The 17,620-nt window shown below is 42.3% G+C and overlaps 1 protein-coding gene across 5 annotated transcripts in view; it reads right to left on the bottom strand.

Annotated features, from left to right (window-relative positions):
* The window catches only part of LOC113011542 (probable palmitoyltransferase ZDHHC14), a 60,176-nt gene that overhangs the window by 10,276 nt on the left and 32,280 nt on the right, over positions 1-17,620 (bottom strand). For all 5 annotated transcript variants that reach the window (XM_026151037.1, XM_026151040.1, XM_026151039.1 and 2 more), the window contains exons 4-6: positions 10,696-10,848; positions 4,803-4,940; positions 1,077-1,125 (exon numbers count right to left, since the gene is read on the bottom strand). In XM_026151037.1, coding sequence (XP_026006822.1) covers positions 1,077-1,125; positions 4,803-4,940; positions 10,696-10,848 — 340 coding nt within the window. The remainder of the gene's footprint in view (positions 1-1,076; positions 1,126-4,802; positions 4,941-10,695; positions 10,849-17,620) is intronic.

A 17,620-nucleotide genomic window follows, 5' to 3' on the forward strand; every position in this document is an offset into this window, starting at 1 on the left:
CTTCTGCAGTAGAGGCCACATTAACTCCAAATCATCATGTGAACAGTTCACAGCTAAAAGGCTGCGATGAACCTCTTTGCTCAACTTTATCTGACTTACAACAGTCCAGACGTGGCTACAATAAACACAATAATTGTAACAACACCCACACACACCGTCTGAGTCACATGACACAGCTGAAGAGCGACGCAGAGTCAGAGCCATAAAAATTTCGCTGTCCTGCGTGCCGCGTAAGCCCCGCAGTACAAGACTAATCAGATGCATGTAAGTCATGCAAGAGACACAGCTGGAGAAAATAGCAGAGGCATGCAGATAAATCTGACCTATGGAATAATCTGCATGTGTAACATCAGAGTAATCATTGGGAATATAAATGTTTGTGAGAACGCTGGCCGAAATTCAGGTTTATACAGAGCCAGTTCACCACAGCGTTCACCTCAAGGAATTTTATATAGAACAGATCCAACAACCAGAGCAGCGCTCGGCATCCTGGGAAGTCCCAGAGCAACATGAGCCTCAGAAAGACAACCAACGGAGTCACCTGATCCATAAGCTTTAAAACAGAGTTTGAATCTTAAAAGTAGAGATAGTGTCTGCTTCCTGAATCCAAACTGGAAGCTGGGTCCACAGAAGAGGGGCCTGAAAACTGAAGGCTCTGCCTCCCATTCTACTTTTAAATACTCTAGGAACAACAAGTAGGCCTGCAGAGCGAGAGCAACACGCTCTGTTAGGATAACAGCTACGAGTTACTGAGGTCCTAAAGATATGACGGGGCCTGATTATTCAACTAAATTCAGCCAATGCAGAGAAGCTAATTTGGGATATATATGATGTCTCATGTTCTCTAGTCCCAGTTAGTGTTTAAGATCACATGAAGGTTTTTCTAGTCTGATGATGAATTACAATAACCCCCACGACAATAATCAGCAGTTCTCCAGCATCACTCAGGCAGATGTTGCCATTTTTAACAACGCTGATGAGATGAAGGACAGCAACGATACATGTGTGATTAACGTGACTGCTTAAAGAAATATCCAGGTTTAAGTCGACACCGATGTGGAACAGTGAAAGGATATCTGGCAGGACTGTTTTTGAGCGCGCTGAGGAAGCCGTTTTGATGAGAGCCTGTGAAAGGGAAAAACAGTTTCTGTTAGAGCAGCACGCAGCTCGTGTTTGCTGTTTGCAGAATGTGGGACTTGTATGAGATACTGAGCACTACGCCATTACCTGCTGCAAACACTGTCCTGAGTAAAGGTTAAGAGTTGACAAGAAGAACTGAGCTCAGCCGAGTGTGCCGCTTTAATTGGCTTTCCAATTTAGCTTCCAAGTGTGTAGAGAAGCGGCACAGAGCCAGATGAAGGAGCTGGCCCCCAATAAGTGGTTATAGGGAGCATCTCTACCTACTGTGTTCTTCATTCATTCAGACTTACAAAGTGGATTAAAGGTTACAATCAGTATCTATGAAGGACTGCAGCCACCTGTATACCCACTCTGAGCCAGGAACATTTTTAATCATCCCTACAAGCTAATCCTGACCCACGCTGCTGTTCCCAGCACTCGCAGTCATGTATCCATGGCTTCAGAGGACATTAGTCCAAACTTCGTCTAACTGTAACTCAACCTTAAGCTAACTGCATGTAGCCTTTTAAATAAAAGGGAGATTGCACGTTAACATGAGCACGTAGGTCCATCTTGTAAATTTGCTGCAGTCCCTGAAGGCTGGTGAGGTCAGAATCATACGAATACCACAAAGACACGATCACTAAACCACAGATGATCTGTAGAAACAGTGACTTACAGGATGCTGTTTCACATTAAGACAGATTTAATTTTCCTCTATTGTTTGACAGTCTGGGAGAAAGATGTCAGAGATATGTCGTCAGCTGTGTGGGTTCAGTATTTTTCTCAAATCTATTTTACAGTCCTGTCTGGTAGATGTGGGCATGTTGTGATTCGCTTTAACAAACTCATCTAGAGCAGGTGGATGCCACGATATGAAAACTCAAACACAACTATTCTCCCAAATTAAGAAACACATGCAGATATAATTTTACACTGATATGAATCTGTTGCTTACAGATTCAGTCTGTTGATTGTAATGTTGTCCAAACTGGTGAGACACAATGTTGATGTGCAACTTTTTAGGCCTTGCTAGTTACAATGTTACTAATGTCTAAAATTTGCTCAACAAAATTTGACACAACTTTTCTAACTTGTGTTTTAAAAGTAGGGCTGCCACAAACGATTATTTTGACAGTTGACCAGTCACCGATTATTTTCGCGATTAGTCGACTAATCAGATCATCATCCATTGGACATACAGCGTACAGCTTATTGCACCAGCAGCATCTGCTCTTATATAACTATCATTAGCTTACAGCTTTAAGTGTTTAAGGTATGTGCTAACTAAAAATAAAGACAAGATGATAGTTTATTAAACTTTAATGAAATTTGCAGATTGTTTCGGTGAAGTTTAATAAACTCCTTGCTATCTAAAATATAACAGGACACCTATATTCTCCAGCATCTCACACTTCTGATAATCAGCTGTTTATTCAGCTGTGTAAAAACTATAACTTTAATCTCAGCCAAACAGATTTACTCAGGAACAAATAAAATACTGAAAAAAAAGCCAAACAATAACATTTTTAAGTTATCTAAATGACTTGTATATCATGTTTAACCTGAGTAGCGAAAGACAGCGGTGGGTTTGAAAACGATTTGCCAGGAGTCCGGTGTTCTCACGGGCTCTAGTGAGCCTTGACCCCGGCTAGCTATCGAGCTAGTGGGTAACAGACGTCTCCGAAAACGTCGGAGCGCTTTTGAAAATATGTGGTGTCTTGATAACCTGAGCAGGTATTTGAGGTTTACACAGTTACATTCTCACCTGAAAATATGTTAAACGTTTATTTTGTGACCCAGAAAGAGTAATATTAAAATTAACTAGCTGCTGCCATTGTTGGAAACTGAGCAGAGCTGGGCCGCACTATGAATTCTGGGTAGAGCTGGGCGATATGAGATTTTTTCATATCACGATATGTTTTTTTCATTTCAGGCGATAACAATATCTATCACGATATAAGCCAAATAACTATATTTGTAAGATTTAAATGTGCCGTTGCTCACAAGTAAAATGTGAAATAATCAGCAGCTTATTTTGATTGAAATATTTATTTCCCATAATAAGTTCAACAGGGGAGATGTACTTAAAAAATGAGACTTTTTCAGATAAATAAAGGCAAATATTGCAAACTACACAAAAGGCAGCCGCTAAAGCGTTTAAGTTTCAAAATAGAACAAACAAAAGACTAATAAATTGTCAATTCCACTTAGAAATTATTAATTATAAAAATAAATCTTAGTTTGTTTTACAGAAGAACAGACAAAATTGACTAACTTTTGTCAATATCAAATAAACTGAGAACTAAAAGGAAATTCTCAATCTCTCCTTGTTGTATAGCTGAGCTTTTCAAACTGTTTTAACAGTTACTTTAATCTGACAAAAGCCGAATGACGAATTAGTGCTTCCAGTCAGAGATTGAGCATGCACCGCTTTATTGTATTTCCAGGCTTGCTTTCGACACAATTTACAGTGTGCGCTACTCTGTTTGACTTGAAATAGCCGAAATACCTTCACACTACGGAACTTCTATGGCTCTTCCGTTCGACAATCTCTCCGGCATTGGAACCATCATCTGTTTTATCTTCGGTAACCTTCGGTCACGCTCTCAGTTGATTTTTCTCTAGTCGGCACACTCATTTCCTCCATTACCGGGCGGCACGGCGACTGGCTGCTTTCCAAAACAAATACACATGTGCGGCTTGGGGCTTGTGCTGTACGTAAGAAGTCACGTGACGTGACGCTGCAGCTGTGATTGTGCACTACTTAATTTGGATTGGCTGTTCCTTTTTTTTTTTTTTTTTTTTTTTTAAGAGGACAAGAGCAGTGAGGCCTATCGCAATAGTTTAATTTTTCTATCGAGAAAAGGTTATTTCGCAATACATATCGTTATCGTTCTATCGCCCAGCTCTAATTCTGGGACAGCTTCTTCTTCTTCGGGGTTTAACGGCAGCTGGCATCCTTGTAAATGCAGTGCTGCCATCTTCTGTTTCAGTCCGTTATTACACTCTTAAATCCTACTACTTATTCCTGCATCTTTTGGGATCTTACAAAGCTTCAAACGACACGTCGACTATTAAATCAGTCGTTGACGATTTTGATAGTCGACGTAATCGTGACTAGTCAACTAATCGTGTCAGCCCTATTTAAAAGAGAGCAAAGTTCCAGTATGTCCACATCAGTCATTAACTAAACATCAGAGGACCTACAGCTCAACCTTGAGGTTCACCAACAATGTTATTGTTGTACTGCTAATATGTATTCATTTTCTGTCTTTAAGACATGATTTTATCCACCTGATTACACGAGATGAAAACAGTAAACTTCGATAATTTGGTAAGGATTAGCTGTATGAGAAGCTCGACTACACATCTACGATCTTACTTAACGTCCACATTTTGGTCAAAGAAAAAGACCAAAACTGCAAAGGATACAATAATCTGTTTTGTGTCCCCATAAGAAAGGCTCTGTGATATGTCTCGCTCCCCACAACATGAGCAATACCTGAAGACACACACACGGAGCCCAACAACCCGCTGCCTGCTCCCAGCTGGAAATATGGTAAAGAGCCAGAAAGCTGCAGCTTTTCACGACGCCCACTTACAACCTGCTGACTGGAAACAGCCCGGAGGACTGTGCGTCTGCACTACGCCTGAGAGCACGCGTCCTTGTGGATACTTACTTAAAATGATGTGCGTGATGACGAAGGCGAAGATGAAGATGGTGAGGAAGGAGAGCGAGAGGATGAACATGTAGAAGAAGCGGTAGTTCCTCCTCCCCACGCAGTTCCCCACCCAGGGACAGTGGTGGTCGAAGCGCTCTGTGCGGAGAGGGAGAGACGAACAAGTTTATTCCGGTTTCAAGGACAAGCGCACCTAACGTGGCGATCCTCCAACGCTTCGGTAAAACTGGCTGAGACATCACGTTTCTCATAAAGCACAGATGTTCACAAACAGAACCAGGTCACTTCAGTGCAGATAAACAGCACAAATCCTGAACTGTGGGAAACTGGGGGAAAGGGGAAGTGTCCCTCTGGGTCTTGGCATAATAATATAAAACATTTTCACAAAGGACAACCTTCCTATTTATATAACGAGCTAATAGAGAAATGATGTGTTTCTTACATGACTGAGTAAAACTCTCCCTGCCACAGTGGGACGAGGTTAAAGCCAAGAATGTTTGAAATCGACTGCTTGAATAAAATTGCTGGTAATTTTTGATAAACTGCTCTGTAATTCTTGATGTAGTTTGAAACCTTCAGCTGCTTGTGAAATCCTTACCATTAAAAGTCAGCCGGTGACATTTTATTCAGCCAAACTGAAAGCAGCTCCAGGGCACCAATCATGTCACTGATTGCTGTTAGAGCTGTTACTTCATCAGTCTCACTCCATAGTCCCATGTCTGAATGTGGAACACTAGCTGTGCACAGTGGTAGCCCCTTAACTAATTAATCAGAGCCATTATTGGTTTAGTGAGATGACATGACCTCGATTTGTCTCCATGAATCAACGCCTGGTTAAACCGGTGCCTCCCTTTAGACAAACACTGTAAACACTAACAGTAAAAGCTGCCGATCACAAAGTCTGCCCCCGATCGTTACCGTTAGGTGACCGATGATTGTGGAAGAAGGAAAAACATGTTTTATATGGTAATTGTGGGCTCTTTGGCTCAAGGGATACCACAGGGTCGCGACACTGCTTTTTCAAGAGTGTTTTCAGATCTAAATAACATAAAAACAAAAGTTAAAATCCATCCTCGATACATGACTTGACTCTCTTTATCATCTTTGAAAATCAAATTTAGAACTTAAAAATTCAAAGAATCTGCAGAAATGCAGATCCCAGCGCACAAAACAATATTCTGCAGCGATTAAAGGATGAAGTGTAAAATGGACCCGTTTCATCTCGTTACCTTTACACTTTATGGATCAGGTGGAGACTACGGCTAACACAAGATGAGACGGCAGTGATATTAACCTATAACGAAAACTAGAGATGGACCGAGCCGATATTACGCATCGGTCCAATACTGACCTAAATTACTGGATCGGATATCGGAGAAAAATAAAAAATTTAATCCGATTCATTAAATATCACAAAAGCACCTCACAAAACTTGCGACATGGCATAACTCAGCTCATAACCTTAGCACGTCGGAGCAGTGTGCTCACGTGATAGAGCGGCTGTGGCGTGCGAGACCTGTCAGCGGTCTGGTTGAGCATTTGTAGCCTCGCTACCAAATCATTTCATCTCCAAGAAAGTGATCCCAGAGAGAAGTAAAGCAAGTGTGTAAGTCCATCTCTGAATGTTTGTAAAGCATTCCCACATTAAGCTTAACAACTGATATATGGAGCGACTGCCTCTCCCTCCCTATCCTGCCGCTACTTCAATCGTGAAACTGCTTAATGATCAGCTGATCGGCTTTTCTGTCGTGACTCCGTCTCTCTTCTTTGTTTTTGGCCCACTTTGCGCCAGAAAGAGGAAACCAGCGGCTGAACAACAGCAGCACTATTAACTTTGATAAGCTGTTGTAAGAATTTATTTAATATTACTTTCTACACCAGGATCTTTTCTAAGTAGCTGACGGCTGGTAACTGTGCAGGGGCCGATCTAGCAAAGTTTAGCCAGGGGGGCCGATAGGGCATTAACAGGGAAAAGGGGGCACAAAGACATACTTTTCTTTCTTATTCTCAGATAAAATGTCGAGCTTTTAATAAATAATTATCTGAATCTTACACCCAAAGTTTTAATCTGATGTAAAATGTATAGAAGTCCATTACTGTATATAGTAACTGTTAAGTCTAATATACCCTAGTAAGCTATAGTACTTTTTCCTTTGGGAAGATGCCATCTGTGCAGTCTGCAGTTCTGTTGAAGAAAGATGTTGAATCTATTTAATTATTGTAGAAAAATTATTGATTTCTGTGCATTATGGGGTTTGTTTGTTTTTTCGTGCATTAAATTAAAGTTGATTACGTCAATTAAGCATCACGAGGCGGAGGGTGGGGGGTGTTTGCTTTTCTTTTTTTTGCTGGGGAGTTGGCAACCCCATTAGGTAGGTTATTTAATATTTCCACTAAGTACTCTTTAACATACCAGAATAGGGAGGATGGAGCAGGTTTATTAGATTGATCAGTGTTGCTGAACTATGAAATATTTTGGGTGCAGTGTATTTTTTGCATAGACTAGCTTTAGTTTTGCTTGTTTGTTTTTTTTGTTTTTTTAAAACTTGAGTATCAACTTATACAAAATGCAGCAAGATATTTTTTTAAAAACCGCTTTATTCATTATAAAACACACTATATTGGATTTATATCGGTATCGGCAGATATCCAAATTTATGATATCGGTATCTGACATTATAAAGTGGTATCTTGCCATCTCTAACGAAAACTATCGCCCTCTTGTTTGTTTTGCTTACGTAGTAATGTCATTTCCCTAATGGGGTCATTAAAACTTCATCTAACAAAATAAGCATCAGAAAAAAATGAATCACAGCAAACGATCCTGAAGTCCACCTTCCACAGCATCCACTCACAGCTCAATCACAGACCCCACTGTACACACTGTACAGAAAACAACAGAATACGACTGCAGGGACTGTGTGCTTCACTTTTATAAGCTTCCTCTATGACTCCCGAGGGGATAGCCCTCTTAAAAGGAAGTGACTCTGCCATCCTCCTATCCTCCGCTTGCACCAGGGAGGGCCTATCCATTCTGGCTCCTTACTTATTTAAGAGCTTGTTATCCCCCTGGCTTTTAGAGCAGCAGCGGCGGGGAGCGAGAGAGTCGAGAGGCAGGGAAACACTGCCAGAGTAATCCCCATTTACAGTTTAAGAATAAACGCCAGTCGAGAGAAGAGGTCCCAGAAAAAGTCTTATCAGTCATCCAGCTCCCAAACCATTTTTCATCATTAGTCGGGTGGAGGCCGAGAGCTTAGAGAGCAGCCTGGAGAGTCGAGTTTATCACCCACACCCACCTGCAGCGTGGAGCCCAACTCTTTGTCCCGTTTCACTTCCCTCCATCTGTGACTCACAGCTGGAATCTAAACGGCGTGTTTAGAATTCATAACCAAGGATCTTTATGAGCCGCCCTGCTCTGTGACCATGTTTGGTTTGGGGAAAGCTTTTTGATTCCATTTTCCGCTCATTTACTTCGCTGTGTGTTTTTGGGCCTTTTCTGCTACGTTTCACAATGTGATTGCGTGCATATAAAGTGCACACATTCATTAAAACGTGCCCCTCTGTTTGCCAGGATACCTGCCCTTTTATATCTGCGCTCAGCTTCCAATCTTCCTTCCTGTCAGCGTGCATCTGTCACATCTGCTTACCGCCACATCTTTTTCCCGTGTTTACTACTTCCTCATCTTTGTCTCCCAGGTTTTCAGTTCCTCTTCTGACAAGGAAACAGACAATTCAAAGACTGAGCTGTCTCTGAAGAGTGAGGCGCACAAAAACCCAGATGAGACAGATATAGACACAAAGGTCTCTGCATCTCTGTCTCCATCTTTTAATAATTACCTTGCTGTGCCTCGGTTCTCTCAGGAGACGCAGCATGTGGTTTTATAGAGCAGCAAAACCATCTCAGACGGTTGGTTTCTAATTCCCGTCTACTCTGTGGATGCCAAACACCTCCAACCACACAGTGTCTGCTGTATATTCCCAGAAGGCCTGCATCACTAGCTAAACATTTATATATACAGGTTCATATATGTTCATATGTACAGGTGCAAAACTAAACTGATTGTAAAATCATTTTGAACCAAACAATTTCCAGGATGTAGTTTCCTGTTGGAAAAAACAGGTTTGGTCTGAGTCAGAGGACAGCAGAAGCTGAACAGTTTGCTTTTATCCTCGCGTGTTAAGCCTCTCCTTTTCCATGTTTCTGTGTCTCTTCAGTTCACCAGGAACTAAAATAGCCTGGTTTTCTATACAGAGAGAAGAAAAAATGAGGATTGGGGACAAAAACACTAAAACAACAACAACAAAAAAGGAAGAGCCGGACTTCCACTGCTTCTAAGTATCGTCTATAATGACGTGAGACAAAAGGCAGTTGGAAGTGACTTGAGTTAAATTTAAAAGAATATACCAAAGACCTATTGCTTTCAATCCCACACAGGCACACAGCACAGAACAGCTGTTTTACAGCTCTCTGATGAAACACTTTGGCTTTAATGAAACATCTTTACCTTCGTAAACTATTATTTCTTCTCTGCAGGTTGTAAAACTCCCAAAAACACTTTAATGAAACCCGATCTAGTTTTGTTGGGGTAATAACATTTTTTACAAAGTGATGATTTGACCTTTTCACACATTGCTGCCCAGAGACAGCTAGCTTCCACATCTCACTTTAAACCTACATTTCTACTAATAGCCACCAGGGGGCATGCCGGTCTTATTGGCTCTCTCCATCTTTTTATACAGCCTATGTTGCTGATCTGTTCTGCTATTATGTTTTAATATTTTTATTTCAATAGATCCTACTTATTAAGCTTCTCACTGAAACGTATTTAGATTTGATTTTTCTCCATCCATCCATCTTCATCCGCTTTATCCGAGGCCGGGTCGCGCGGGCAGCAGCCTAAGCAAAGAGGCCCAGACCTCCCTCTCCCCAGCCACCTCCTCCAGCTTATCCGGGGGAATACCAAGGCGTTCCCAGGCCAGCTGAGAGATATAATCTCTCCAGCGTGTCCTGGGTCTGCCCCGGGGCCTCCTCCCGGTGGGACATGCCTGGAACACCTCACCCAGGAGGCGCCCAGGAGGCATCCTCGTCAGATGCCCTAAACCACCTCAGCTGGCTCCTTTCAATGTGGAGCAGCAGCTGCTCTACTCTGAGCCCCTCCCGGATGGCCGAACTTCTCACCCTATCTCTAAGGGAGAGGCCAGCCACCCTTCGGAGGAAGCTCATTTCTGCCGCTTGTATCCGTGATCTCGTTCTTTCGGTCACTACCCACAGCTCGTGGCCATAGGTGAGGGTAGGGACGTAGATCAACCGGTAAATTGAGAGCTTCGCTTTTACACTCAGCTCCCTCTTCACCACGACGGACCGGTGCAGCGTCCGCATTACTGCAGCTGCAGCCCCAATCCGTCTGTCGATCTCCGGCTCCCTTCTCCCATCACTCGCGAACAAGACCCCGAGATACTTGAACTCCTCCACTTGGGGCAAGAACTCATCCCCGACCCGGAGTGGGCACTCCACCCTTTTCCGGCTGAGAACCATGGCCTCAGATTTGGAGGTGCTGATCCTCATTCCCGCTGCTTCACACTCTGCTGCGAACCGTTCCAGTGCGAGCTGGAGGCCCTCACCCAATGAAGCCCGATTTGATTTTTCTATTTGAGCTTATTTTGTGATCCTGAATTTGTCTATTGACCATGCCTGGATTCTATGTTTTGGCTGCTTTAACATAAGACTTTCCTGATTCTTGGATGAATAAAAGCTTGTTTCTGACCTCACTGACCTTTAATTAAAATACATATAACCCAGGAAGTGGATAGAGAGCGAATAGATGCCCCAGGCTTGGTCTCGACACTCCAAATCCCAAATTCCTAATCTGCAAACAGCATAACTGCCACTCACCCACACAGTTGTCACAGAGGCTGCAATGGGAGGCACGCGGTGGTCTGAAGATCTTGCAGGTGAAGCAATACTTCAGTTTGACTGTCTGGCCGTTGATGACCACCTCCTTAGTCCTGGGAGGGGGCCTGTAGCCGGTACCGCCATTAGCCACATCTTGGGGAAAATAAAGGAGAGAGACATAAAGATCAAAGAGAAAAGACACCTGATGTCAAAGCTCCCACATACGCTGCAGCGTGCACGTGGCGTTATTGCTGTGGGCGTGTTATCACTACTGCACTGGTAGGGTGACACCAGATTCAAATACATTAAAAACAAGGAGAATACTTGTCACAGGATTACTACTGAAGTGCCAAAATTTAACTCAATATTAGACAGAAAATCTAGTGCATGATGCATGTTATGAAAGGTGATCCTGTCCACTACTGAACTGATAAATCCATTGATAATCCTGGTCTTTACATTTAAAATGATCCAGTTTGCTTTTGAGTGCCTGAATATGAGTAACTATAGATGGAAATGGTTGTAATTCCTAAACAGTTAAAGCAACACTTGCTGAATCAAAGCTGAAAGTCTGCACTATAATCACGTCTTGATCCTGTGTGGTTAACAGAGGCAAAACTACACACCGTGTGTCGCTGTTCAAATACTAACGAACCTGACTGTAAAACTGCACCCAGGTCAGGCACTACTAAGTGGAATTAATACAACAATGCTCAGATTCCATTATGAAAAGAAAAAAGAAAACCGCTGCCAAGCTGCTCTGAATGGCTTCTGGTGGCGGAAGACAGCGGAGATGACAGGCTAAACGGTAAAGATGAGCGCGATGGCGGTCGTGAAAAGGTATAGACTGGATCCCATTATTGCTCTGCTTGCTTTGAGCACTCTTACACATGCTGAGAGCAGGAGATTGTGTGAGTGGGAAGATAATTTTGTGATCATTTACACAGAAGCCTGTAGCATTGCCAACAGAGTGGTGTGTGTGTGTGTGTGTGTGTGTGTGTGTGTGTGTGTGTGTGTGTGTGTGTGTGTGTGTGTGTGTGTGTGTGTGTGTGTGCAGGGGGTACGGGCTGACAGGCTTATGTGGGTGTTTGACATTTCTAAAGGCAAGCAGAGGAAATGCAGCCACAAAGTTCTCTTCTATTGAATTTGTCTCATTGTGGTCGCTGCCTACAGAGCGCCATCCCAGTCTCATACTCACACTCGTCCCGTTTCTCTGCCGACTCAAACAAATGAGGGTGAGAACAACTCAGAGCTCTGTTCACCTTCCACGGCGTTAATGCTGCATCGTTTAGGTATTCTTTGCACAGTAAAATCTATATTTAAATTAGCTCCTATCAAGCCAAATAAAGAACGATGATAAGCGGAGGGTGTTTCTGAAGCATCAGAGTAAAATCTTTGTCAAGCACATTCTCTGATCTCTGTAACGCTGGAAAGAAGAGAAAGGCACATACTGACAGACTCGTGTCACGTCATACAGTAATTTTTAGCAGCAGAGAGGCAGAATCAGAAAGTCAAGCACACATTTTTAAATCTGAATATTGTGAGTTCTCTTTCAAACATTCACTTCGGTGTCTCACTACGGGGAGCACTCTCTCAGCGTCATCCTCTGAAGTTTCTACATCATTGCTCCAACCAGGATCGGCTGGCAGTCGTGACGCTTGTGTCACAGAGGGGCCACCCTCCTTCCTTCTTAGAAACCCCGTCTCTCCTGACTGCTAACCTGAGAGCTAGCTTGACGGTCCACTCGAGCAAGCTAACACCTTGGTCATCGGGCGCTAGCGTGGCTCACATTGTCAGTCGCCTGCTCTTCACCATAGAGCCAGGTTGGAGAGTATGTTAGCTGCCACCACACACCTACCGCTAGAGCTGGGCCATATCATACTGTTCACAGTAACACCGGTATAATGTTGGGCAACGATAAGAAAATGAGATATCACGATTAGGGATGGGTACTGGTGTCCGGTGCCATGATGGCACCGGTTCTGACATAAATGGTAGTAACCAGACCGAAAAGCAGCGCACATTTCGGTGCTTCTTTTTCCTGAGCTGTGATACACTTCTAGCCAATCATTTTACGTTTCCGAGGATAGTAGGCGGGGCCAGGTACGTACGTTCTTTTATGCAGAGCTACAGATTAAAAATGCCCAAGGCGAAGCGGTCAAAAGTCTGGCTGTACTTCACAGCAAAATATGCAAACTCAGCAGCCTGCAACAAGTGCTTTAAGCTGATACTGTGATACTGTCAAAGGAAGTAACACCTCGAATCCGATGAAACACCTGGCGACGCATAGCGGGTTTTTTTAAAAGCCGAGAAATGCGCCGTATTTGATGGCAGCAGCAGCCGTTCTTCTCTGCGTGAGTAGCTTAATGTTGTTCGTGTGTAATTTACGTTGAATAGGCTAACCACGTTATTACATTAATGCATGTAAGGTGAACTAGCAAACATCATCATAGCTACATGCGGCTGTCTTCTTGTTTGATGGCAGATACTCCCTTCACCCTGGCCAAAAAGGCTAAAATGACCAAAGAAAAAGAGGGAAACAGCTAAACATAAGAGGTTTTTGGACAAAGTTTGTGTTTTTTCCATTGTTTAAGCACTGCTTCCAGCCAAGAGTGATACCATATATGCCCCATAGCTGCAGAAAAGGCTAACATTGTTATCTTTTTACAAAAAACAAGCTGAATATGAGAGGTTTTTGGACCAATTTTGTGTTCTCCATTCTTTAAGCACCGGTTTGAGCACCGGCACCGTTTCAAAAGTACCGATTTGGCACCGGTATCGGATAAAACCTAAACGATACCATCCCTAATCATGATAGAATAGTGATGTGTCGGTCGCGAACGAAATGGCTCTTAGAGCCGGCTCCTTATCGCAAGCCGTGGGGTTCTCTCTCTCTCTCTCTCTCGCACTTTTTTCCCGCTTCACTCTGCACGCGAGCCTTGTGCTTTGGGCTGAACAGAGGGGGGAGGGGCGGTAGTTACACTCGCAGTAGCACAGGAACAGAGCGGGAGGGAGGGAGAAAGAAAGAGAGCCAGAGACAACATCGTCACATTAGAAAGGTATAGTAATCATCCACAACTATTTTCAGTTGCAGATGATAAAGGATTCAGAAAGTTTATTCATGCAGGTCCATATGACAGAGAATATGCATGTTCTTTTTGTTTTCATATTATAATTTATATTTAATTGTGTTGGGGTTTGCAGCGTTTTGTGTTATTTCATTTTTAATTTGTTTTAAAAGGAAAAAGCTGAAAATTTAAATAGTTAAAAGTTGAACTGTGACTAGTTGGTTTTTGTATTATACGATTTATTTATTTCATTTTATCTGGAGTGCATAAATAAAAGTATATTTACAGTGGCCCCTACAGACAAAGCAGCACGCAAAAACTCCAAAACACGCAAAAACTCCAAAACACATAAAAACACAACAGAAGTGCTCCAGGATGCTGGGCGTAGTGTTGAGCTTTTGTTACCTAGTGGCTACACAAGCCAGCAAGTACCAACGACCGGATTTGGTGTGTGGTAGTAACCGGTAAATGAACTTTTTTTTTTTTTTAAATTATTTGAATATATATGAGTGCTTGTGTATAAATACACAAACAATACACACATGCTTTCAACTGTGTAATTTAAGTGATGTAGGTAGCTCTGTTTTGAAGTTCAGTTAACACTAGAAATGTGTTTTGGAGTTTGTACGTGCTTTGTCTCTAGGGGCCACCACATATATTTTTATATAAACATATATAAATAAAACCACTTTTTTTAACATTAGTAATTCCTTTTGTGCATAATTGTATATTATTGTTAATAATAAATTAATTAGAGCAACAAAACAACCTGAAGAGCCGGTTCGGAGCCGAAAGGGCCGGTTCTCTAAAAAGAGCCAGAAATCCCATCACTACGATAGAATATGGGTAAAACGCGTATGTGCAGTGCCTTTGTTTTCATACACACATGGCGGAAAAGCATGGCGGAGACGGAGAATGACAAGGGCGAAACCGGATCGTTGAATGAAACTGATGAACCAGAACTGGTTTGTAAAAATGCTGCAGCTTCAGTGGTGTGGAACTGGTTTAGCTTTCGTCCGTCAGATACACAACAAAGCACTATTTTTGGTAGAGCATGCTAGCGGGCCGTCATTATTACCGTGCTTTTCAGAAAATACGGCACACTTAAAAATCAATCCTTTGATTTTCTGTAAAGTCGACAGTGCCCCTTATAATCCCGTGTGCCTTATGTATGAATTCTGGTTGTGTTTACTGACCTCGAAATGGTTTTATGTACACGGCGCTCGAAAATCTGTCAAAATGTTTTAGTCCGACTTTGCTAAGCTACGAAGCCGCACCGCTTGATGGATTGTCGGAGGATTACGGCTATCGTAGGCGGAGCGATACGTGCTGTGCTTCAACATACCGTAATATTACCGTATTGTGTGTGTAGGGCTGCCACAAACGATTATTTTGATAGTCGACTAGTCACCGATTATTTATGCGATTAGTCGACTAATCAGAGCATCATCCACTGGACGTAAAACTACAGCTTATTGCACCAGCAGCATCTGCTCTTATATAACTATCATTAGCTTACAGCTTTAAGCTTTTAAGGTGCTAACTAAAAATAAAGACAAGATGATAGTTTATTAAATTTTAATGAAATTTGCAGATTGTTTCGGTAAAGTTTAATAAACTCCTTGCTATCTAAAATATAACAGGACACCGGAGTATATTCTCCAGCATCTCACACTTCTGATAATCAGCTGTCTGCTTGACGTTTATTCAGCTGTGTAAAAACTATAACTTTAATCTCAGCCAAACCGATTTACTCAGGAACAAATAAAATACTAAAAAAAAAGCCAAACAATAACATTTTTAATTTATCTAAGTGACTTATATATATTTAACCTGAGTCGCGAAAGACGGCGGTGGGTTTGAAAACAATTTGCCGGGAGTCCGGTGTTCTCACGGCGCTAGTGACCTAGCCCCCGGCTAGCTATCGAGCTAGTGGGTAACAGACGTCTCCGAAAACGTCGGAGCGCTTTTGAAAATATGTGGTGTCCTGATAAACTGAGCAGATATTTGAGGTTTACACAGCTACATTCTCGCCTGAAAATATGTTAAACGTTTATTTTGTGACCCAGAAAGAATAATAAGAGTAATATTAAAACTAACTAGCTACCGCCATTGTTGGAAACTAAGCTGGGCCGCGCTATGAATTCTGGGACACAGCTGCTTCTTCTTCTTCGGGGTTTAACGGCAGCTGGCATCCTTGTACATGCTGTGCTGCCATCTTCTGTTTCAGTCCGTTATTACACTCTTAAATCCTGCTATTATTCCTGCGTCTTTTGCGATCTTACAAAGCTTCAAACGACACGTCGACTATTAAATCAGTCGTCGACGATTTTGATAGTCGACGTAATCGTGACTAGTCGACAAATCGTGGCAGCCCTATGTGTGTGTATAAGCTCTTTTTAAGTGTTGTGGATATTATACATTGTTATGCTGAGGATATGTCGGCCAGTTTCCACTGGAAATGTCTTTTGGTTAAACTGTCAGCAAGGAATTTGCATTTGCACTGTTACATTTGTATATTACTTTAATGCACATAATACAGCTGCTTGTTGAAGTGAAAATATATTGAAAGAGGTTTATTGCACTAATAAAGTTGTGGAGTAAAGTATTTTGTCTTGTGTCAATTATATTGTTATCGCAAATTTTCAAAAATGTATCGTGATAAATATTTTTGGCCATATCGCTCTGCTCTACCTGGCACAGCACCTAGCTCAGCAGTCGACACCCCCGGCAAAATCTATTCTGACCCCTGAACCTGGAACATCAGGCACTAAGAAATACTCCAAGTGTTACAGTTTTTTCTTTAATTATTTTCTTGCTCAGGTTTCCTGATGTGATTTCCTGTGCTCTGTAAAGTACTGTCAGCTACTGTGACAGTTTTGAAAAGTGCCATAAAATAAAGTTTTATCCTTCTTCATGTTTTCACACAGATGCCAATCTACTCACCGCCCGGCCTTAATCGCCACTATTACTGCAAATCGACAGCATGCACACCTTAAGCAGCCCATCAACATTCAGTGCACGCTACACTCAAAGCAGCTTTTCTGCTGAACAAAGCCGTTCGAACACTCGGCCGACGGGGCGGCCGAAGCTTAGCCTTACATCAGTGTCTAGTGGGAGATCCCTCAGAGAGATAGGCCGGGTCCAAGAGCTTGAAGCGAGATAATAAGGCAGACTGGAAAGTGATGTAACACAACACACAAGCATGCACACGTACACAGTGTGTGCCCACTTACACCCTCACACTCAAAGTTAAATGAGGATTCAATGTCAGCCAAACTGGGCTTGGTGCTGCCTGCTGAGGTATAAAGAGAATCTAATCGCCATCGTGTTGTGTACACGCAAGAGGAATCTGCACAAGGTCTGCTGGAAAACAACTCCGGTACAAAAAACACACACACACACACACACACCTCTTTAACTGAAAGCCAAAATTTAAAACTAAAACCAGGTGCAGCACAGAACTAAGAAATACAAAGGTGCAAATAAAACAATGATATAACCTGTTCAAATAGCAAAAACAGGCTTGTCTCAGCAGTATTAAAACACAAAGCTCTTTTTAAAAACATTTGCATCTGTTTGCTATGAATTTTATAGCAAACGAGTTAAAAACAACAATCCAGTGCAGAACAGAGTCTGTGATCAGTTTCTAAAGGATCAGTATCAGCTGGTGTTAAATATTTGGTCTAACTACAGCCTAACACTTGATTTTATTATGAAACAGCTGCTGGTATGATGGCCACTGCCATTGTTGTGGTCACCACGCACACCGAGGCAGGACCAGCGCTTTGTTTCCATTTAACCAAAAAGCAGTTCTGGAACATTCAAGCACGCTGTGGTGATCCTGGTTTGACTTC

The sequence above is a fragment of the Astatotilapia calliptera genome, chromosome 19 (genome assembly GCF_900246225.1).
Source record: "Astatotilapia calliptera chromosome 19, fAstCal1.2, whole genome shotgun sequence".
NCBI lineage: Eukaryota > Metazoa > Chordata > Actinopteri > Cichliformes > Cichlidae > Astatotilapia > Astatotilapia calliptera.